The sequence below is a fragment of the Falco naumanni genome, chromosome 9 (assembly GCF_017639655.2).
Source record: "Falco naumanni isolate bFalNau1 chromosome 9, bFalNau1.pat, whole genome shotgun sequence".
Classification (NCBI taxonomy): Eukaryota; Metazoa; Chordata; class Aves; order Falconiformes; family Falconidae; genus Falco; species Falco naumanni.
This window is the reverse complement of record NC_054062.1, coordinates 29,471,672-29,496,920: the sequence shown is the minus strand read 5'-3', so window position 1 is coordinate 29,496,920 and position 25,249 is coordinate 29,471,672. Positions and strand designations below refer to the sequence as shown.

Genomic DNA, 25,249 nt, shown 5'->3' with positions numbered 1-25,249 from the left:
AGAGACCAGTCCTGCTTCTGGGCCTCTTTTCAGCAGATACAACGTGACTGCTGCATTTTCAGAGTGTGTGTTTCTTTATATTTTGCATAGCCTATACCTGCTGCACACACCACAGAAATCAAATCCACAGCATCTCAAAGCACGTAGGAAGCCAGAGTAAACCTCAAGTCATTAGATGTTGCAGATGTTACAGCAGGAGCATAGCAGGTACACAAAAATTTTTACATTTAAAAACAAAGAGATGTCATCTTTATTCTTGCTATTATAAAGCATGAACTCTTGCAAGCAGATATATGCATCCACTGACAGGTTCAGGATCGACAGAGTATTAAAAATTTTAACCACTTTAACAAAGAATCATCATCTATCCATCCATCCAAAATTCAGTAATTTACTTCTCCTAGTATTAGAGCTAAAGAAAATAGGCTCAGCAGACACGCTGACCCTTAAAAGCTGAAGAAAAATGAGAGTAAAGCAGTCTCTGGGAATACTGAAGGAAGAGAGTAAGCAACCCTGACTGCATCTCCAGCTCACACAACCAATACAACCCTGCAAATTAATTTCAAATGCATTATATTTGTAATTTAACATGACTGTGCCAATCAGCTAGGGACAAGAATTAACCCACTGAACTGCTCAAGGCAAATCAGATGAACTTCAAATAGAAGGCCCAATCCCACAAGACTTAGAGATCAACTCACATTTGTGAGTTGAACATTTTTGGGACAGGTACTTAAGCAGTAAACTTCCTTTTAGCTTGATGTTTTCTTTCTTCATGTTGATGTTGACCTCTAATACTTATTTTTAGTACCACTAGAATTTGCTGTGTGCTATGAACTACATCGCCATATATCATGTGTCTTGTTTTAATTACTTCATACTAACCTACTGGACTAGAGTACTTTTTTAGCCTCAGGGATCCCAAACATTGCACAAGTCTTGTGGAGAATTCACCCCTCATTACTGCAAATGGGAACACAGGGGCTTCTGGGGCTAAACAAAGCTTAACCTGCAACAGTAGCATCAGAGCACACAAGCTGCAAGAGAGCACTTGAGACTTGATTTTTGACAAGTTGGCAATAAACATTGGGAAAGTACTATATAACTGATTATGTTGACCATTCAATAAGCATGTCTTTATGGAACAAAGCTGCTAATGCACAGAAATGCTTAAAAAAAATAAAAATCTCTATTAACTACACATGCTTAGGGCTTAATATATTATCCCTAAAGCGAAATACTCAACAGCAGAGCTTACCCTGGAAGGTCCCAGCAGGAAAAATTCAAAATCTTACCTAATTTGCACTAAAAAGCCAACCTGATGGGATCAAATGATGCCTTGTACATTCCAGCAACAACATGCCATCATTTTGCAGAGCCACGTTTCTATACCCAAAGTGCAGCCTACACAAAATGCTGTGCAGACATATTTGACTCTGAGGAATACAATGGACTTAAGGAAAATTTCTCAAGAACACTCAGAGGTTGTGTCTTAATGATCTGCACTAGCAGAAAAAGCTATTAATGAAAGTCCTTAAACCTTATGCTCCTTTCCCAGCAGGACTCATGCTGTTACAATTGAAGTTGTAAAAAACAGCGTTCTTGTTGAAAGCCAGTGTGTGCATTGAAGACAGCTAGGTGCTACAGATCAGGAATTAGATGCAGAGTTTCTCTTAGAGATGCAAATTCCAGGACAACAGAACATGTATGCTGTCACAGCCTGTTTCCAGGCCTACTTTCAACTGCCCAGGGCCTCAGAGCACTGAGGGATGTAGACAGTATAATTTTGAGTAGATCAAACACTTCTAATGAAACAAAGGCAGGATCTTGTTTATTTCATGAAGCAGGATCCTTGCTTGCCAAATGAAAACATAAGCTTTGGGCATTGCATATGCTAGGGAAAAACACCAAAGCAAAAAGCAATTTACAAGCTGCAGGTGCCTCCTGATGCCCCTCAAGACGTTTGAAGTTGATAACATAAGGTGAACCAAAACATTCTTAACTATCAGAGAGCCTCATAGCCCTCAGGGGGAAAGAAGAGCCTAATAAACTTTCTGTACAAAAGTCTGAATGCAGTCTGAAGACTTTCACCTGAAGTAAGCAATAGTGTATTGGTCAAGTTTTAGGGGTATACCACTGGGCTGAACACAACACTATTGAAATCAGTGAGGTTACATGAATTCAGAGGCAAAGTTCAATCACTTTTTTCACATTCTCTTTTCAGAAGTATTCAGTGACACAGTAGAGTATTCAGGGAAAATACCAGTCAGGAGACCAGTAAGCAGAGAGGCCTTGCTTGCAGAAAATTTGACTTGTTAGTGTCTAGTATCTGCATGAGGGAAGCCAGGGCCTCCATTAACGTACTCAAGGAATAGTTGTTCAACTCAAATCCATTTGTATAACAAGCCTAGAAATACTGGCAGCTTGTTGATGCTAAATGAAGTTGTCAAGGTGTGGATAGGCCACAAAAACCTATTTTTCAGTTGGATAAAAGAATTTCAGTAGAATTAGGAAAAGGAGTTACCCTGAAGAAGGCAATTAGTAACTTTTGGTCTTTCTGGCAGATCCCTAAGCAGCAATGCAGTGGGAGGTTTGATCAAGCTCCTTCACCCCCAAACCCAGATGGAAGCAGCATATGTCAATTCATTAAAACTGGAAAAGTCTGAAGATGTATGTTTTGAAAAATAAGTTTATCAGGCTCAGAATGGGGGAGGTGGAACACAGTCAGATGCCACAAAATAGCCAGGAACCCCTGGGTCAGTACATCAACCTGAAGTAGTGGAGGCCTAGGTTCAAGCGGCTTCACCACACAGTCATTACTGTACACATCTATGTAGAATGTGCTTTGCTCTTCCACAAAAAACTTTTTTCATTTTAAGATTAGCAGACAATTTTAACTTGAATGTTTTCAAAGACTGTTGATTTTGGCATCTGTCACAGCAGCTGATAGCATTCAGTAACTTGTATCTTGTGGATTCAGACTAAGATGCCAATGGCAGTGCAAATGTGCAGAAATGCATGCAATGCTATATTCTGTCTGCACACTATTAGCTTCACAGGCTGGGCAATAACGTTGTTACAGAACTCTTGCTTGCTGTTTTGCTTTTGAGCAGACATCAATGAATATTACAGTGGCTAATTTCTTCTTACAGAATGAACTTGCACTCAAGTGATTCAAGACATATGACATAACCAGCACCATCTAGTGCCCAGGAGCAGACACAGCAAGGATAAGATATAGAAGAACGTATCAACAATTTTCAGGCATGGAAGTGCAGAATACACTTTTCCAAGGAGACTCAGGCTGCACTTATCTTGCATATAAAAGGAGACTCTGCAGCTGGCAAATCTAAGCAGAGGTACCTGTCACTCACTATCTTTGTGCAAAGACTCTGTGACTGCAAAAGCAGCATGCAATTTTAGCATTCTGGGCACTGCTTTGTAAAGACAGTTCAGAGAAGGTATTTTGGGTTTCTCCCTCCTTAATAAATGCAGAGTCTACCTCATGTTCCAAAACACAGTTATCACTTTTAGTGACATACAAATATTTGCATGGCCTCAGCTGCACTCCAGACATTTAGAAGTGTTAGACACAGATCAGACAGTGCCCTCCACTGCAAAGCCAAGACCATCAAACTTCTCCTGCAGGTCCATGCAATGCCACGGACATTGTGATGTCCCACAGCTCTCATTTGCAAAGTGTTTCCACAGTGCACTGCTGAAACTACATAGTCTCATTCTTTCTAGTAGAACCTAGAACTACTTTATTTTGCTGCCATTTCCCTAGTCAATATGCTGAATGTCAAATCCCAGGAACCTAAATAAACCCCTCAAATATCAACATTATCATGTATTTCGATATGTACAGTTGGTTATCAGCTGTAGACTTCAAGAGAAAATTCAATTACCAGCAGCAAATTCAGTTTCCTACTGTTAGTTAAAACTGCAATTTGCATTGAATAATACAGAACATGGAATAATTTTTAATGTCTGAATTTCTGATTTCCCCTCCAGGTATTTTAATTACATACCATCTCAACAGGAACTGAGATAAAAAGTCCACAAAAATAACTTAATTAGTGTTGATCACCTGGGACACAGAAGTGTACCAGAGTAGACTGCTTTGTAGGCATTATTCAACCTACCGGGACAAGACAAACAAGCTGCCTGTTCAACTTCTCTGTAAGATGCTACCAATGACACTGACCTCCTCCCTACAGAACAAGTAGTCAACAGTTATTGTCCCTGTAAGATAGGACTCTCGCCTTCTGATTCTATGTGTCTTGCTTTCCTACTTGTTATATAGCACAAACAAGGCAGTGAAATAGCCTTTATATAAACCCTGCACAAAAGTTCCTGGATGAGACATTTTACTGTGCCCCAGTCAACATCTGGCAGAATGCAACCACTAATCCAACTTTAAAGGAGTCACTGTTGAATGCAGGTCCCATTCACAAGGGCAAGCTGCCTATACTGAGCTCAGTGTTTAACTGAAGAGCATGCCATAGAGTTCTGACTTCTAAAGTTTTGAAAATAATCTTCTACGTGTAAGTAGAGGCAGTCATCTTTGCTCTGGCTGTCTGCAAAAAGTCTGAGACAACAGTTCTGAAGAAGACTCAACTGCCTCACTAAAGAGAGGGCTGCTGGTGGTACTCAATTGGAGCACAAAAAGTAACCTGGTTTTTTCAGTCATAAGAGGTGAAGTGAGAGATGTGATTAGATACTGGGGAAGAAGCCAAGAGGAAAGGGGAAAAACAAGATCAACCCCTTCATCAACAGTTTCCAGTGAAATCAAACTAAGAATGGAGTTTTGTGATAAGTTTATTTTCACAGAAAGACCCAGCTAAAAGCTGTCACTGTTCACCTTGGCAGAAAGTGCTAAGCAAGAAACAGAAACTAGGTGTCATCAGTGATAAGCAGACACCAAGATGTGTACCATGAGTTTTGGCTTGGAATTTTTCAAGCTGCTTTCCACCATAACATACCAGGTTGTTGAAACAGAGAAAGGCACATCATCTTTGGACTACAGCATTAGTCTAGAATGATTTCATAATAAAAAAATGAAGCAAAACCATCTCGGCCAGAAAAAAAAAAAAGGAACAGTAGCTACTGAAGGCACTTGCCCATTATGCAGGAGACAGATTCAGGTTCCTGGTCTAAGCCCAGTGGTACAGAAACTTGGTTCTCCTGCAGCACTGGAGAGTATGTTAGCCAAAGAGGTGTCAGGTAATCCACAGAAAATTTCTTGTTCGTATTTATGTCCTTTCCCTCTTGCCCTTCATGAATAGATCAATCAAACCCAGTCTGAAGCAGAGTAGAAGAATCTCCTTAAAAGTCACCAGGTTTTCTACATAGAAAAGCTATTCTCCAGTCAGTTGGTAATAAACCTTGCCATACCTATAAAGAGACAACACTTCTCACCTCCTAACTTTTGAACCTTTTTACCACTCCCTCGACTCTGAAAACCTTACTATATCAGAGAATTATCTCTGACTGTGCAGAGAAACTTGAGCATCTCATCTCATAGTGGTGCAGAAGCCAGAGAATAAAACTAGGCAGATTATTTGCTGCAGAGCATTAAAAGCATCAGCTTCCTAAAAAGTGAGACCTCAGGAGCATTTAAGCCATCAATATTCCTTAAGACACTGTCAGCAATCCATTCCTGTCCATCTTACACAGTGCATTACACCACTCTGAGATGTACTGTAACACTAGGCTACACATGATTCCTTTGTTGCCCTAGTAATGAATCAGCTGTTGATTGTGTTAACAGATTTTGACTCCTCTTCCCAAGCAACATACAGTGGTTATTTCCTTCAAGAAATACCAGCTGCTGTGTGATGATTACCCTAAATGGTTAAAGGTTTGCATCTGACCTTATACTATCCTGATAATTTTATACAAACACTCCCACCACCTGCTAATGAGTGCCAGAGCAAGAGCAACTTGAACCCACAGCTTAGCCTGCCATTCTGCTTTGAACTTCACTAGCTGTGAGAAGGAAAGCATGAACATGTTTAAAAGGGTTCAGAAAATTACATTTACTTTTTCCAGAGAAGAGGACAGAGGACATTTCTGCCACAGGAGGTATTTCAGGAAGTCCTGTGCCACCAGCTCTAACACTGGTTTGACTGTAGAACTGTTCTACAGTCTCTCATGTCCCTAGTTAACCCTTCTCCCAGCTGCACTATACAGCTTAGAAATTAACTTGGTGAAACGTGAATAATACACAATGCCCATCATTAGTTCTTGTTACTCAGCAGAAAATCAATACATGCTCTGTTACAGCGCAGGACATGCTGTTGCTCTAGTCCCTGCACTCTGAGGAAGCAGCTCCCACAGCCAAGCTTTACACAGCCTACAGCAGAGGAAAGGTGAGAAGATTTCAGCAACAGTTCCAGCAGCAAGGATGCTGAAAGCCTTAGCTATTGATAATGAAATAAGTTTTTGGAGGTAACTGGTACCACAGACTTAAAGCTTTGAACATTTCCTTGCTGAGAGATCTCAGCTTCTCCTCTTTGCCATACAAATTGGTATCACAGGACACTACGGGAACATTTTAGGAATGCTGCACTCCATTTGTAATTTTGTCAGTTAAAGCCTGCTGCTTACAAGCACAGTAAAATCCCATATATATATATTTACAGCTATGGAATGTACCTGTATTCACAAGATCCCCAACTTAGTTAAGATGACTTAAAATAAAATCTCATCATCCCTATAGAAACTGTATAGTCCTAGTTTACACTGGGAGAACTGAGGCACAGTTAGGTAGAGGTATGATCATGGCCATACATCTGACACAGGGGAAGACAGGAAGTGATGGAAAATAATTATTTGGGTCCTGCAAGATCATTCGTGCTCCCCTTCCTATCTGGCATCTGTTTAAGAGCTGTTCACTATGTGGGTGTTCTGCAGGCTGGCAACCACCAGTTGGCAGCCTGGCTGGCAACCAACCAGTCATTACAGAACACATGCAAAAAAGAAAAGGCATTTATGCCAAAACCAGCACAGAATAAGTGTACTGTGAACAGAATGAGGAACTCTTCAGGCCACATTTTCCAGTGACGTCTGTGCTGAGTCACATTCCATGTTGACTATTTATAGCATTTTTCGGTATTTGCTATCCACATATCCACATAGCAACTAAGTTTGCTACAAATGTGAATGGATTTAGGTCTACAAGGGAGGCAAAACATTTCAATTTTGCAGCAGGACAGTGGTGTGTTAAGACTGAATAGTTTTCCCAGGGTACACAGAGAAGGACAATGTCAAAACCACAAGCTTAACACAGGTGTCCTGGGACTCACAACTATGCTGTGAACAGAGTCTTTTTTTTTTTTTTTCCACCCTTCTGGATAGCCTCTTTCAAGTAGCCACATGGCATTACTTTACCAGCTTCACTGAAGAAACAGCCACCTGCAGTTCAGGACAATTCTTTTGCAGCCTACAGTAATATAACATGACAGGTTGGGCAAGAAATGTAGAATGACCGTTTTCCCACCCTGAATCAGGGGGCAAACTCAAATCTGCAGGAAACAACCAAGCCGGTCTGTGGCTCAGTTAAATATCTCAGGTCACTGACAGAACACGTGGGATCATTCACAGTCACAACCACTCCAGTGCTTTCGCATCCCAGGTCCACAGTCCTTCTACAACTACACAGCTCACAATCTTTGGAAAACCGCACATAAGATGTGTCAAATTCAGACTGTGAATGCAACCTCCTAGGAGATCTTCCATGCAAGGAACACTGTGAGCCCAGTGCCGTGCTGTCTGTGGGGCCCTGCCTATGAAAGCATGGTCCAGTATAAGAAAAAGGAGGCATTAACAGATAGCATGCAGTTGTAAAGAAGAGAAAACCAAAACAAACGTCTTCTCCCCAAGTAGCTTCCTGTGTGTCTAACAGAATATCGTGACTAAGTTAATGCAAAACCTGCCTGCTTATATAATTGAAAACTTTGCAGTACTGCCCATTCTCCTTGCACTGCCCGATACTGTGTCAAGATACACGTGCAACACAGGCATTTTAAGCCAGCCTGATTAGAGGGTAAGAAAAAAGACCCCAAAGACACAGGTAAAAGTACACCTGCCTCCACAACACCAACATTCAACTATAAGGACAGATGTTCCCTGTGCTGTCCATTTTATTTAAAAAAAAAAAATATTACTGTTATCTACCCTATCAATAGCACCAACACTATGGGGAAACAGACAATACCAAGAAGTATGGACAAGTAGTCCATGCAGGAGAAATTTACTATGAAATAAAGCATGACCGAGCCAGTGCAGTGACATAATTTTTGCCATAGTCACATTTGTCTCCCTCCTTGCTTCCAGGAACTCAGTCTTCACGTATTGGGAGACGGCTGTGGAAGGACTAATCCAGTTCTTTCTTATTGCTCTGGTCTAACATTGCTAGTGGTGCAACAGCCGCCTTCTTTGTAGATCCTGCCACCTGAATCTATGTCCAAAATATACTGCATTCAAATATATGCACAGGGATGAATCCTCTCCCAAGTACAAACAGAACTGAATAAAGTCAGTTGCTCTTTTGCTGCAATAGGGAACTTAACTCTAAGTATACCCTGGAGATACCAAACCAGTCCACAGGTAGAATTTACATGGGAGTTAAAACAATTTCAAAAGTTTTACATTTAGACTATGCTGGACAGATCATTAGTTTTTTCTACTTAACAAAATGTCAGCTTCTCTTTCATGGCAGATCATCTATTCTCTTAAAACTTTTGGATAAAAGTGAAACAGTTCGGAACTTCTAAAAACTCTTTTTCTTCTCCCTCCACCCACTGATCTGCTGCTTTCCCTACCCCCACCCCCAATTGTGGGGGACTAGTATACAAGAATGAAATTACATCCAGATACTGCCTACCCTTTTTCTCTAAGTTCTGTGCTGTGCTCCATGTCAGCTTCAGCTTCTCCCACAACCAGAAAACCACAAGCTTGGGAGACCACCAGGCAGGAGTCCCCTCCACACAGAAAAATCAAGGAGCATTATGTATCTTAACTACTATTTTCATGAGGTACCATGGCAGCAGTTAAATCCAAAACAAAGAACACTACATAGTCTATCAAGTCCCACTTCCCAATCTCTCTAGATAATCTACCTAATGTATCAGAACACTTAGAAGTGATTAGTACAGTTAAATTATCATTAATGACAACAGATGGGAATGAGATGGCTATGTTGAAAGTACAAGAAAATGATGGCGTACCTGGGGCAATTTCAAAGAGGTGTTTCCCTGGTTCATCAGGATTAGGTGGCAGCTCATTCACCTGATTGCCTTGCAGTAGTATCAGACCCTGTAAGGGACATAAACACCAGTGAAAGAGGAAAGGCAATGAAGAAAGTAAGGAAAAGGAGACAAAGGTAATGGATACAGCAAATTTAAGCCCCACTCTTTGATTAAGCCCATTTCCTTTCCACATTTCTGAGCAAGAAAAGTTTGAGCTGGTCATGCACCTGCCTCATCCGTGCCTTCTCTCACACTGGACACTTCTGATCAAATTATCTTTTCTCTAGAATAACCATACTCTGAGCATGCATACATGATTCTCCTTGGTTTCCATAACTAATCATCCCTTGCAAAAGCATCATTTCACATTGCATCTTACTCTTCCTTGACCCTTTAATTTCTGGTTACAGCCTACAGCAATGAGGTGGTTGAAGTTCTAGATCTTTACTTCTGCAACTGAAGAAAATGGCCCATTTCCCAGAGATTCTCAGTACACAAAAGCTCCCAGGGACACACCTAAAGGAGAACAGCTAATTTCGGTTTGTAAGGCAACAGGATTGCCTTTTAATCCAGGAGACAGTTTCCCTAGCAAGGAATCTGAGCCCTTTTACTTCCCAAGTTCAAATGTTGCCAGAATTCAGATTAATTTTCACCTTGAGCCCAAGTATAATGAACACAACATATTCCAGTTTGGGAATTCTGCATAGCTGGTGGCATAGTATCTTCAAAGTGAACAAAATTATCTTCATCTATGGAAAAGTTAAAAAAGAGATCACAGGAAGCTCTTGTCCAGTAACACAGGTGGAACAAGAATGAACACACTATTTAAAACTCATTGTTTCTCCACTTTTTTAGTTTGATTTTTGACATTTTAAAGGACTTCCAGCTAGCATTCTTTAGGTCATACACACAATAAGACAGATAAAATGCAGTAAGAACTGGGACTTGCAAGACTTAAGCCATGAAGAACATAATCAGCAGTTCCTACTCCTGCACTGAACCACCCTGGAATGGAAGCTGGGTCCAAACCATTATCTTCTGCTCAGCAGAAAAAGTTGTTTCAGTCAGTTATTTTCACTCATAGCTCTATTAAACATGCAGTTACATGTTCTCCAATCAGTTTGGCAACAGCCAAACCTGAGACACATTGGAGCATCATAACATTGGCAATCAAAATGAATCCTAGTTACGCTCCTTGTCAGCTTCCAGATCCATATTACTGAGTAGCACCATTAGTGTCTCATGCGAAAGACAATCCAGGATTTCAATCAATAGAAGACAACCCATCATATGACCTTTGCAACCTTCTCCATAGAACAGAAAAGCCAGTTGTATTATTTTTCATTATATCTGTTACAACATAACTTCCCTAGCTTTGCCGCTTAATAATACATTCTCCTACAGATGCTTTGTTTGGAGAAACCACTCTAACAACCCAGGGAGCCAGCTTGCATTAATGTAAATTAAGTTTTACACTTTTCATTGAACACAGAACATGCAAAAACTACTACAAATAAAGTACAACAGTAATAATTGAGATTGAAAATACCTCAGCTAGGAAATAAGCTCTGCATCATGGAGGTTTACAAGTTGACCTTCCAGTTCTAACAATTCACACTACTAACATTTGCTGCTTTGAAAGGATCTGTTCATTGCAGACTGAAAATGTTTCACATACTCAAATTTGTTCTTCACAAGATAGATCTCAACCTGCTATGTCAGTATAGATTCAGCAACCTGCTTCTGGGTTTTGCTACACTGGCATCAGGCTATAGACTCTTATTTAGTTCCTCTTGATAAGCCACGTCAACATTCTAGAGCAGAGAATCCCCGTCACCTAGAATTCATGAAACTACTGCAGTTAATGACATATTGCAGGCTAGTGCCTATGTAATCATGTGCGGAGTGGGTAAAGGGCTGAACTACAAGAGAGTGGGGCAGATGGGCAGAGAAGCACCTCTCCACAGTGTAACCTCCACCATGAATTCCCAGCTTCTTAGTAAGATCAGATCACCTGTGAAACAGGAATTTCTAAAAGGATAAGGTCTCCCTATCCACGTATCACTGACCACCTGTCTAAAATGGCAAAATATTTCTGACAACAGCATCCTGGAAAATTAAAGTGATACCACCAATTACCACCATAGATAAACTGTCTTCTGCCAGAAAGCAAAGAGCAAATCTCCCAAGGAAATTCAAGCACCATGCACACCGCAACTCACAAAATTCATGCAAAGTAGAGGTAGTGTCATGGAATATTATGTCAGCCAGAACAAGGACCAAACAGTGGTCAACTGAACACAGTATGATTTTCAAAGACAGGTCCCTGAATCTTGCTTTTACCCAAAGCTTAGGATGCTTTGACAATAAGCAGTCTCAACTTTTGACTTGAGCAGGAAGACTGCTTTTCTCAGTCTCATTTCTATCGGGTAGCCCTCTGAAACAAAAATAGCTTAATTGAATGTACTGAGACATCTGTGCTCTCTCCCCATCTCTTCTTCATACTGAATGCACAGGTTTTAAAGTAGTTTCATAGCAAGCTCCTAGGGACACCATATTCAATGGTAAAGTGAACAAAACTGTTAAATGTAAAGCATGTGCTTGCCTTACCACAGAACAAAGATCCCTGAAGAGACTGAAGAAAGTAGCTTCTATGTCAACCTGAGGCTGAAGCACATGGATAAGGGCATGTGGATAACTAAATAAAGAACTGTGTCCCTTCCAGTCTTTTAAAAAAGCTTCTTTATGAAGAACAGAACCTGAAATTTTAATACTCCAAATAGAAATTCAAACTCTTCCTGCTTTTTGGAGTAAGTGGACCATCCCTAGGGAAATGGTAGCACAAGCAGAAGAAAAATTAAATATCCAAGTTGCACAATTGAAAATAGAAAGGATTACAGAACTGCCTAAGACAAGAATGCCAAGAAGCCACAAGGAAGGACCCTGAAAATCATGAAGTTGGCTGGGCTGGGGTGGGGGAGCTCTTAAGATAGTTTTGTTGGTCATTATCTTATTAACACAAGCTAGAAATGTACATATAGCAATAAAGACTAATACAATATCAGTGAATTCCAGCTCATCAGACTTTCAGAGCTTCAGGTATCATTTGCAATTTGGCAATAGTTGTTTTCTGCCAGAAGATGTAACTCTCTAAATGTTAACAGCTGCTTTCCTTTGAGAACCTACTTACATTTTGTTGAATGAAAAGTTGTTAAAGATACAGTTAGTTACTGTCTCTTCTTTTAAAGCACAATCCTCTCTTAAGAAGCCCTCTAAATAAAACTAGCCAGTCTCAAAGTGGATATGCCTACAAGCCAGCACAGAATAAAAGCGAGGCCTTCCTTATCCAATGGTATAAAGCAAGCAACCCCCCATTTGCAATAGTTACCTAAACTTCACATTTATAATAAGGGGACCTCAGGACCCTGAAACAAGCCCTGTATTATTTCAGAATAAGTCACACTTTTATAGAGGGTTCTTTCCCTCAGCCTGAAATAGTAAACTTGGCAAATACGTATAGCCAGGTCACACATATTTTAGGCAAAATCCAAGAATACACATGCCAGCTTTTTGTTGTTTACAATATGGAATGGTGACGGTGTACAGCAGTATATACAGACCAGGAGATACACTCTGCACTCAGTGAAGAGCAGTGACAGTTCATAGAAAATTTCTGTCAAACTACAGAGTTTCAGAAGGCCCATCTTTCTGCAGGAAACTGAAGTCAGTGATGAAGTCAAAGTGTTAAAGCAAAATCTCACACTGCAGTGCATTCCAGTGGCTGTAATTTCCTTGCTTTGGGTCACCCTTCTCCTGCAACAGAACTAAGCAAATGGACTTTCTCCATGCTCAAGGAACCATATGGTGCAATGTCACCTGCCCCTGCTTCAGTGAGTCACACCTTTGGTACATGAGGGCGATGTTTACTTTAGAAGAGATTTCAGAGGCATAAACTGCTTCAACTAGCACCCTAAACCAAAGCATTTCCCACACAAAATACCCTTTTTTTTGATCCTTTTCAGAACAAATGTGATTTCATATATTCTGTAGAAAGTTCTCATTGAAGTGACCTGTTTCTTGTTTTCATTTTACCCATCTTTGATGAAATGGAAAAGAAAAAGATCACTATGTAGCAGAGCTCATTTAAAAAATAAACAGAAAAACTACCACACACAAGACAGTGGATGGAATGCAGTACTTGCTGCAGCCACAGTGGCAATGGGAACCGTACACCAGTATAGCTACTTTGTCCTTACCAGTGTGCTCCTCATTCAGCTGTGCAATGGAGTTGCAAGTTGAGCTGGTAACATAACAACTGCAGGAGCTGGGAAATAAGACAACTAGGGGAATGATTTTTCATAAAGGAAATCTGAAGGATGCTTACTCTACTTACGGAAACCAAGAAAAGCCTGCAACCTAGGCTCACCCCTGGCAAGTATTTTTAGGTCATAGGTGTATATACAGCAAAGATCTTCAGACCAGCTTCTTGTGCATTTCTCTCTACACATGTCAGCTAACTGCGCTGAGCTCTTCTATCTTATATAGTAAGTCCTTTTAGAAGCCTTTTAGGCTTCTCCGGAGGGTAATGGATTACTTAGCTCACAGCTGTCCAATTTGCCTGGCACACTATGGAGAAGTCTAAATAAAAAAAAGCTGAAAAGGTAGGAAAAAAACTAATTCATCTTAGCAGGGAGGGTGTATCAATTCTGACAGTTGCTGTCACTGGTAGAAAGACATTACTAAATTTAAAGGATTGATGTGTCCTTGTCAAGCAGCCACTCAGACTGCATTAGTAATCTTGCTTGGGAAATAAATTAATGATGGATTAAATCAGTTTTAATTCCCTAAGGTCTAACTTGTTATATGTCAAAGCGTGCCCCAGAAATAAACTTCAGTTCACAACTAAGTTATTCCTCCCTCCCTCAGGCTTTGGGAGCCTGAAATGGCTCAACAGCTCAAGGCACAAGCAATAGGTTACAGACCTTCCAGTAAGCTGAATATTCAAATCCAATGTCTGATGATAGCATCACCTTGCATGCTTTGAAGGAGACTCTTGAGAGGACAGGTGTTCATACCTTAAAGGTATTACTGTAGTCCTCCCTATTGAGACCAATTTAGAAGTCCTGCCCTCTACCAGGCTCCGTAGAGCCAGGATTTGGTAAAGAAAAACTGTAACACAGGAAACATGAGTGGGAAGCTTCCTTTTCTTGACAGAGTCCCTCAACACGCACAGTTGGTGCCAGAGCACTGATCATCCTAATTCTCATACTGTTACATTTAACACATTAGTCACTATTAAAGATGTTTACAAGATGGGAGGGGAGGAAAAGTGGAACTCAAATCTGCTCTCAGTTATACATATCTGAATCCCAGTCTAAGGATGATGAACTGACTACACAAGAATCTTGATTTTAGCTGAGCATGGAACAAAATTTCTGCAACAGCTTTATATCAATGAATTATCTCCAACCCCAAATTCTAAGGATCAAAATAGCCCAAGCTAGCCCACAACCAGACTTAGCCTTAGTCTCAGTGAAAGGGATGAAAGTCAAATTCTCTTATATTTAAAGCAGGCTAAGGATAGACCCCACAGTTCAACTGATAAGTCAGTTGTCTCAGAACCTCATGTCTCAGGTGAGGACAGAGAGCAAAATGACAAAAGAAGCTTTCCTAAGTGTCTGTGAAGAACTCTTCCAGAGCTACACAAGCATGAACTGGTAGAAGAGCTCTGTTACCTCTGTTGTTCATCATCTAGACACTCAATAACAGTTGTATCAATAATAGATAAGAAAGGTGACTTGCTGGCTCAGGCTGCCAGCAGACATTTCTGCATCAGCTATACTCAAAAGTTTTCTGCAACCTCAATGGCTAGAAAACCAATGCTGTCACTCCAGCCACAACAAATGATCCTTTCCAGAGACTCATTCTCAAACTGGTACTTTGGATCTACTGTGCCACAGGAAATACCCAACTACAACTTTGGTGTGTTATGCTAACCTAACAGCCAAGTTGTCTGCGTCACAGTTCTTCTGTCTGTAGGATACTGACAATGTCCCTGTAACTGCAGCTGCTTCCACAAAAGGAAACTGAGTCTACAGGATCAGTTCAAGATCTTTGAAAAAGAGTTATATAATTAAAAAGGTGGTATTTTTTTTTTCTTCCTTTTTTTAAAGAGAATTTGAATCTTTAAGTTATATTTGAAAGGGAGAGGCATGAAGACTATTGCATCCACCGCCATTACTGGAGATGTACTCTGCGTATTTCAGGCTGAAGAAATCTCAAAACAGCCACACTGGTGTCAGTTGTTGAGAGGAACAACCACTGAATATTTTAAAGATGGACACCAACTGGAGAAATATTGAAGGCACAGAACACAGTTTTCTTTTCCCACCTGTCACTCCATAATAACCTCAATGCTAGACTTATTTCTGGAAGCATGATTTAAATTAGTGCCACTGAAAAATATGGAGGCTAAACAAACAAAAAAAAGAGACAGCATCAACAACATGTAGTAGGTTAACCATGGATGCACTGAGCTCACTCATTTTCAAGAAAAAGTCAAATTACTTGACTTGCTACCATGTAAGGCCATGCACATCGGTTACTATGATCAGTTAATATCCTGATACTTGCAAAATTACTGCCATGCAATCACTTCTCCACCCCAAGTGACAGGAAAAGTGTATCTTCTTAGACCACTGGAAAAAAGTTTAAGGATCTGGCATGCCTGAGCTTCATCAATATCTGGGAACAGTATAAATAAGACAGCTACTTTCTGGAGCTATGTAAGTCTCAGACTGTTTCATAGATTTTTAAGGGCAGAAGAGATTAGTAGGATATCTAGCCTGGGCTACCACCAAGGCACTAGCAACCCTGCTCTTTTTGCTGGTTTACATTCTTCCTACACTCAGAGCAATATTAACATTCTGCTTAATGTATACTTTTTCAAAAGAAAGGAAAAATTAATGCAGATTTTGGAGAAAATAACTTTACTATTCATCTCTCCTCTATTCTTGACACTGTCAGATCTCCACCTGCCCCAAAAAAACCCTTACTTCCTTCTTGAGTAAGACCCCACCTGAAATTATCCAACAATCCATTTTTGTAAGTGTAAAATTTTTGTAAAATAATGGAAAATTTCCCACTAGCATTACTGGAGCTGGATTTTGTTTGGGGGAATATTTTGTGAATAGCAACCCTTAAAAACTTCTAGAAACAGTACTGGGAAATGAACAGAAGACTGAATACATCTTAGAAACCTCTAGACCAAGGTTATAATAGATTTCTGGTGTTGTTTTTTTTTTTTTAGTCAAGATATACCTACATATCACACTGGACCAGAGGGTTAAAAGAGAACCAACAAGTATGGGTAAGAGCAACTGTCCAGCCGACACATTGCTGTGGAGTAGATGGAACAGCAAAGACTGGTTATTTCAAAGGTTTTCCAGGCATTGGCTCTCTGTTCCTGCAAGGAAAAAAAACACACGGGGGAGGGGGGGGGAGGGGTGTGTGTGTGTGAATCTCTTCATTAGCAGCTAATATTCTCTACAATTACTTGAAAGAGGCTGAAATTCCAGTCCATTTCATGTGTAAGTACAGCTTTACTCCTTCACCTTGCAAAGTGCACCACAGATTGTTAAGAGAAAACAGACAGACACTAGGTGGACTTTACTGACAAGAAATTATCAGAACACTCATGAATAATCTGAGAGGACAGAGATGTGCAGGCTCATGCAAACCCCTTGGAGAAGAGGGAAAAAAGTCCTGCTGTTACTAGGTATTACCTAACAGCTAGTTAATTCCCATTACCAACCTCAATGAGTATTCTCCAGGCATCCAGAGTAATGAATAAAAATATTTACCAAGTTTGCGTGTTATGACCCCACTTCATATTACACATACAGGTACAATGCTACTCTTGCTTCCCTTTTCAGGTGTTCCATTATCAAGTCTGTTACACAGAGATCACATTGTTGCTGCCTCTGTTCACTAACTAGAATAGAGTTGGCTCTAATTCTCTAGTAGATTCTCTAGGTCGTGCTGCACAACAGTGTCAGGGCTCCGGTTCCTGTCCCCTACCTAGTGAAAAGGTAAGACTGTGGAAGGACGCAGTGTACAAGGGTACTTAGCAAATTTCCTACCGAGTGGTTTATCTAGAATGGTTGTGAGTTTTAAAATGAAGGAAAAGTAAGAAGTCAACAGAATAGAATAAACTGCTAGCACTCTTCCCTCCCAATCTTATTGTCCTACATTTTGACTTTAAAGTTCACTGAAATTAGAAGATATGCTGAAGGCATTCCAAAGATACCAGGAAAACACTAGAAAGGCAACATGACAAAATCTTATGTGCATCACAAATTATTTCAAAAAGGTATAGAATACACATCATCATCTTTACAGTCTAGTGGCCAGAACACATTCCAGAAAATTCCACTGTTTTCTAGAGCGCAAAATTCAAGCCCACTGCAGATGCACTAAAGCCTTCATACAAAGTCAACGCTGAAAGAAAGGTTAATGAATTAGCTGCAGAGTGGCTTCTGTTCCCCTGGAAACTGGAGAGGGGCATATGTTCCCTCCTACCCTGGGAACAGAAACAAGCCTAAAGGTACTTTAAAAACCCACATATATATTGACAGAGTTAGAATGAGCATGAAAAGCTCTTTGCCAGTCAGTTCTCCCTTCCCCATTTCCTCATGGGGGCACCTGAGAAAATACTCAAGAAAAGCAATGGCTGCAAGTTCACCCTCTAACCTTTGGCACAGAAATTAGTCTGATGAAGTGCAATTACGTCATACAGCACACAAACACACACACCTTCAACAGTACTAGATCCATTAAGATCACAGAATAACTTCTTGTCACTCCAGTAAACCTATGCCAGTCTTCTACCATTAGATTATAGCTCCATCTGTTCAGCATTACTTTCAAGGGAAGAATATCTACACTTCCCTCTAAGGACCTGGAAGCACAGGTTTTCATAAAAATAAACAATATAACATCCATTAACAAAAAGGCGTTTAAGGTTTCTGTTTTGAAACATTATGGCATAAATGTTATTTTACTTTGCCAGATAAAGAATAAGAATACAATCCTCTTCTAGAGTTCATATAAATAATCAAGTAAGCAGAAGAGAAATGGAAATTTCAGTGGTTATTGATTTAGTTTATGCACACAAGCTTGTGAGCCATACTTAATATTTAAAACAGAAAGATTTAAAAGAAGCATGAGTACCTTTAGAGCTGAAGGAAATTAGAGATTAAATTCAACTTATGAAAACATCTACATGGCCTGTAACAAAGATCTCTAAGGTTCACAGCTGTCTTCCTAAGATATATGGGCATGCCTGTACCATTGTGCCTTCATTTCAGAGAATCCCAAGCAATAGCTATCTACAGGTTCCAAAAGTAGATCTCACCTGTGAGATGCATACAGTCCTAGCTGACGTCAAATGTGAATTCTAGTTTGCAGCTGTTAGAAGGATAGTTGTGGCAAGGTTGTGTACGATCCTATGCCAAATGGCTTCCCCCAGTGATAAATGTACAGCAACCTTGACCTCAAAAAGGAAACCCTTTTTCAACATGTCAACATGAGGCAGCTCCTTCCTCATCACGTTCACTGATACAGTTCAGAAGTGCCCAGCTCCCCCCATGCATTGTATAGGAAGATAAGGTGCTTGTCTTGAAAGTGCAAAATCCAGCTGTTACTTGCAGAGTCCTGAGCAGCAACAGGTTACATCATTGAGTTCAAGTCTCTAGCCTTTACACAACAGGCTATCCATAACAATGGACCAAATACTTCACAAGGTCAGTGCAGGACATAAGATGGAGCCAACATCCTCACACATCTACCATGCACATGTCAGGGAAAATTCATTACCATTCTCATTCTACAATGAAATTTATGTGTAACAGTTAAGCACACAGCTGTATCAAGCAGTTTAATAATAGGCTATAACGAGTGTGTGGATGGTGATGATATTACCCAGGCTGTCTGTCACACTAATGCCTGTACTGACTCATCAGGAGGCAGCAGTACAGGCCCTATTCAGTTATGTTCTCTCTGTTCAATGACTCTTGTTAAAGGACTGACAGTCAAAACAATGACTACATGAAATATGCTGCATAATGTACTACAGCAATTAGAAAAGCCCTTAGCACAAATGCTGCAAGAATATTTTACAGGCATATTGAAGAAATTGAACAAGAAATTCCTCATCTAAGCTGTAAGCTTTATTCCATCCCATAGCACACACACACCCCCCTCACCCCACAAGTGCTGTAGATACAGAAGGGTCAGAGAAGCAGAAAATCATCCTGAAATTAGTGATGACTCCAGACCAACAATTGCAATATCCTCAGCTCTACTTACCCTAGATGTAGAAGCACTGTTTTAGAGGATCACATTTAATTATAAGAAATTGATTCTAGACCAGCAACACACTCACAAAAGACATATGAAGCAGCAAGTAGTTAAAAATTCCATTAATTCACACTTGGCTTAAGAGAGACATACTTGTGCAAAATGTTCACTTTATTAAAAGCTGTTCAAAATGTTCACTACCAAAAAGTTACAAGTTAAATGTCGTATACCCATGAGAGTATTGCATGGTGACTGTCTATCACCCTTTATCAACAGCAAACTGCTCTACAGCTTCTCAAAACATAATTGATTAGAATCTCCTAAGCCTTTCACAAAACTAAATGTGCTTTAGAAAGGTTTCTTGCACACATTTGTTGTCCCATGGACAAACAGATACAGCTGATCTAAACTTACCATTTTAAGTAGCCCTACTGTGGTTCGATTTATTCAAGTAGCATTTATTGGTTATTATTAAATTATTTAACCACCAGCTAACCTCTTCTCTTTTTGTTAGCTCCTACACATCCCGATCCTATCTCTTTCCTCTGTCCATTTTCATTCCATGGTCTACTTTGGGACGGCTCTATGACACTGTCCAATACATATTGCACAACTGGACTTGACCAGTTGTTTCCACAAGGAAAAGTGTTCTCTTTCATCCATGCTCCATAAAGCATAAAAGTTTTGATAAAGGCAAACTCCAGACAGTTTAATTTTTTCCCCATTGTAGAAGGTCACATTGTTCCCTAGTCTGCTAAATTAGTTTTTGCTGTCACACACATAGCCTTCCATCCAAACCCAGACAGCACACAACCTTATGTAAATTTTTTCTCCTCAAAGTTTCCATAGAAAAGCAGTAACTCCCAGGTATATATAAAACATGCTAAAACACATATTACAGCCCATTCTCTAGTCTTGCATGCAGGCATGTAACAAAACCTACATACTCTACCCACACAAACTAACCCTAAGCAGCTGGCTCACCTCTCTGCAAAACAATGAATTAGTTGGGAGATAATGAATCCCAGCTGACTAAGCAAGGTTTTTCACTCCTGCCTCAGCAATCTGGAACTCATAGCTCTTCCTGTCAAACTCCAGTCTCATAGATGACCATACTAAAATGTACAGGTCAGCATGTCCTAGTGGGTAAATAAACACCTTCTAACTTTCTCACAAGCTCTACTACTTGCCTAGGTAGTAGCCAGGTCTCCCTGCAACATCTCTTGCCTTTGAACCTCCTTGAGTGTGTATGGTTTTGGCTAGGATATAGAGCAACAGAAAAGCTGTCAGTCAAAGCAGTGACTGTGACCCACGTAGAAGTCATAACCAATACACCCTACAGTTCTCCAGTCATACCTGAGGTTTAGTTTCCTCTTCATCCTTATAATAGAAGAGCTGGTCCCCACGCAGCACAAACCACCGCTGCTGCCAGTTCTTCATAATGCTCCTTTGTTTCTTCAACCAGCCACACTTCAGCACACGATCTTGACAGTTTGGAGAAGAAGGTCTGGAGGGAGGCCCAATCTGTTCACCCATCACCAAACTCTTTGATCGGGCTGAAAAACCAATTACAGAGTAAAGGAAAGAAAGGAATAAGAATAATAACATACAGAGAGGCTAAATAACTCTTCTGTACTTCCTTCTCTGACATGGACAGACCATTATGTGCAGGCTCTCTCTTGATTAGGTACTTTTTTTTCCCAGGGTGTACATTCAAGTTCATTATAGTCATGCAAAAGACAAACACCAGCCTTTTGGTACTACTCACTATAACAATCTTAAGTGATATGATACCTCCACCAAGGCCTTTACAGTTTGTATTACATTTCTTTGTGGCTTACTGCCTTCCAGCTCTACATAGGAATAATGATATTGCTCTCTCCTAAGGGGATATTTGCTCAGTGAGAAGATGTGTAAGCATGGTGAGGTGAGACAGAAAAGAAGGAAGGAGAGAGCGTAAGAAAATATTCTCACTCCACACGCAACCACTACTGGAATAATCAGTCAGTGAAACCAGCTGCCATGGGGTGGGGAACAGCCAGCATAGATAATGTAGCTATGCAGAAAAATTAAAGTCACCTCACTCTTAAGGGATTTATGACATTGAAGCAGAAAAACACAATGGAAATTAAAAAAGACAAACAGAGAAGAAAGTTGAAATGTTATAAGAAGTGCTGATACGGTATCATAGCTTCTTCAGAATTACACTTCCCTTATTTTTGCTTAAAACACCTTGCTGAATTTAACCTAGGCTCATGTACAGTGTTAGTCCTACTTTAGGGAAGTTTACTAGCAAACTTCAGATTCACTTCACTAACCCAGCACTCTCCAATTCTGATTATTTTTATATAGCCAAAACAATAATTTTAAAAAATACCTTAATACATAATTCACTTAAAATCAGGTTTTGATGTATCCAGGCTTATTCTCTAAGCTTACTAACTGTAGTCTGAGCTCTCAAACAGGCATTTTCATGCCAGCAAAATATATAAAAAACCACTTTTCACGATGAAGCCAAGATCCTTATGCCTTCATATATCCCTTTCTGTCAACACAGTGCCCTCTAGCAGATGACTACCAAAAATACGAGAACTTCATCTCCTCCCCACTGGCCCCCCAATACTGCCAAGAAATGGAGCACCCTATTTTATATGCATGTAGTAAGAAAATAGGCTTTTCACATTTAAATCTCTATTGCAAAAGCCTGTAAGGATCTAGTTGAAGAAACTGCCTCTGCCTCATTCCAGGTCACATTTTACAACAAGGACCAAACTGTAATATGGTTTAGACTGTCTTAGATTCCTTTCCACATTCACATTATAACATATGGTATTACAAGAACAAGTATCCCAAGAATTTTCTTTTCCAAATGGAACTGTAGTGTTTCTTAGGCAACATATTGGTAATTAACCTTACCAATAAGTCTAATAACTCCAAAATCTATACTTCTGTAAGCACTCAATACTCTCCAGATTGCGTGCAATTCCCAGCAGTTTCCAGTTTTCCTGACTTGCATATAGTTATATAAACCCTCTCCTACTTCAGCCCTCTTACTAAAAAGAAATTAGGTTTGCTTAACTGGAAAACTACTACCTTTGCTTTAGCATCTATATTGAAAAGACATCAAATCTCTAGCTTTAGGTTACTCCAAAGCATGTTATCTCATAATTCCCCTCGCATACACTTTGGTGTTATTTGTACAGCTCTTCCTAGTAATTATTATAGTGAAGAGCTAAGGCTTTCATGATCAGTCACTAGAGAAAGAGTATCTTCATATTCTTATTTTAAATAGCACCACATGTTAGTCAATTGCTATGGTTATTAATTCTTCATGCTGTCTTAGCTTTCTATTTCCTTAGAGATTTTAGTTGTGACTGTAAAAGTTAATTTCATTAGGGAAATACTTAGCAACCTCATCTGCAAGTCAACAGCATGGATCAGATAAATTTTTAGAAAGAGGAATTATTTATGACTATTAACAGCATTGATGTTCATATCACATGCTTCACAGAACACAATAATTGCATAGAGGATAGAAGAAAACTTTCATAGATGAACACAGCCTTCCTTTAAAGCAGCAGGTATCTTATACTACTGGGATCAAAATACTTTGATAATCTGATCCAGTACATCAAGCCCCTAATTATTAATGGTAGATATATATTCTTAGTGCTCATCTATTTAACAGAATTATGGAATCAGCAGAGTGTAAGGAAAAAAACAAATCAATAAATCAGACTCACAACAACTCAGTGAATACTTTACATGGTCTGGAGTTCTGATCCGTAATGCCTTTTAAATAATACAGCACAGTTTGGTTTTGCTCTTCACATTTTCATGAATTAATTATTGATTCCGCCACACAGTAAGTTCTAAACATAAATCAATGTAGAACGGACTCAAGTTCTTCTTGGAAAAAGGTTTAGGATTCATTTGCACAGTGCAGCAGTACTGAAATGCCAACTACAGGACATACCCATTCAGATTCAGGGGAGCACAGCAAGATTACAACAGACTAGGCAGACCCATATCCTCGCTGTCCCATAGGTGGCACTAACAAGCCTGGATTTTGGGGTGACAAATCATTAGAAGGAAGGCAAGAATCAGAGTCGCAGACCTTGAAAATACTTCTGTGACTGGAAGTGACACTGGCATATGGAAGTTCCCATATCCAGACGAATACGGGAGCAGGAATATGAGCAAAGGCAGTGGGGTGACCATTAAAGCCCATTGTGCAAATGCCTGGGCTACACTAAATAAGCTCCCTTTGTCATGTCTTTAACAGTAAACTCAAAGATTATCCTGAGGAGTGAATAGACCCAAATGGATAGAGCCACGCTGCCGTTCCTTATAGGCAGCAATCTTTACCCCCGTTCCAACTCAGCCCTGTCTAAAGCTAATCTTGCTGTTTATCTTCCTTGCCCCACTAACAGAGCATCACAGACTTCTGCAAGAGTTCTTCTACAACTCAGAACTGCCTACAAGCAAGATACATATTCCTGTTTCCTCAACGCATCTATTCTCTAGCCTAAGCAGGTGCATAACAACAAAGAAAGCTTTTTCCCTTCCCTACCCATACCATCCCCCCTTCCTGAGTTCAGTCCTGCTTGGCAATATTATACAATCTCTTCTGCTCTCCTTCACCTGCTTACAGCTCTAAATATCACTACAGATTTGAGCAATCAATATAAAGTACCTACTTGAAAATAGAGACATGGAAATCAATCAAGTCAATGCAATTCAGTATCAATTAAAGTTGTAGTTCTTTGAAATTTCATAAGCAGGCAGCTTAAAATCAATATAGTCATTATAATAGATTCTGGCTGACAAACTGCCCTACCATGAAGGCACTTTGCTCTAGTGTTTCTTCAGTCTAATGACACGGTGACACTATGTATTATTTCTGGTATAGTCTTTGTTTAAAGTACTAGCCACAAAGGGAAGTGGTTTCACATACTACAAACAATATTCTCAGTTTTATTTAATTCATACTTTGCCTCAAAAATGGATGCACTGAAAACACAAGAATCATATGCCTTAGAAAGTGATACTGCATTGCCTTTCACCGAATTGTAGGAAATAAAATCCTTGGTTTAGTCTGTTTTATGTGTCTGTTACACATCTGTATTTGCATTTCAGTTTGATTGCTAAGATACTACAGCCAGTGTGCACAAATGAAACCAAGAACTTCCTCAAACCACTGTGACAGCTTAGCATCTTGAAACACAATAAGCAAAGAAATTAAAGGCAGAATGTTTGGAACTGTTGGTGGCGAGATGTATTTAGGCAACTAGAAGGATATCAGAAGAAATTGGCAAGGGCTTTTAGTCCCCTCCAGCCAAATAGAGTAGTAATTCATACAGAAACAAAAGGGTGCTACATAGCCACATGCCTATGCACATTTTGCGACTTGGAAGACACCACATTAAGAAATGCTACCATAAGAGTAGGTTAAGCTCCGTTATTTCTATTCAATAAAGTTACACCTGTCTATTCAGAACATTTTATAGATCAGGACAATGTGCTGTGATTCTGCTTTTTTTCCTCGATTTGTTTTGCTTTCAGCCAAAAAAAAAATATGAAAGGATGTTTTACTATGGAAAATAATTTTTCATGGCTACCCATCAGATACTACT

General features: G+C 39.8%; 1 protein-coding gene across 1 annotated transcript in view; it reads right to left on the bottom strand.

The window, feature by feature from the left end:
• ARHGAP22 (Rho GTPase activating protein 22) overlaps positions 1-25,249 on the bottom strand; it is a 151,238-nt gene that overhangs the window by 114,034 nt on the left and 11,955 nt on the right. The window contains exons 2-3 of the mRNA XM_040606954.1: positions 20,970-21,169; positions 9,234-9,321 (exon numbers count right to left, since the gene is read on the bottom strand). Of these exons, the coding sequence (XP_040462888.1) occupies positions 9,234-9,321; positions 20,970-21,149 (268 nt within the window). The 5' untranslated portion in view covers positions 21,150-21,169. The remainder of the gene's footprint in view (positions 1-9,233; positions 9,322-20,969; positions 21,170-25,249) is intronic.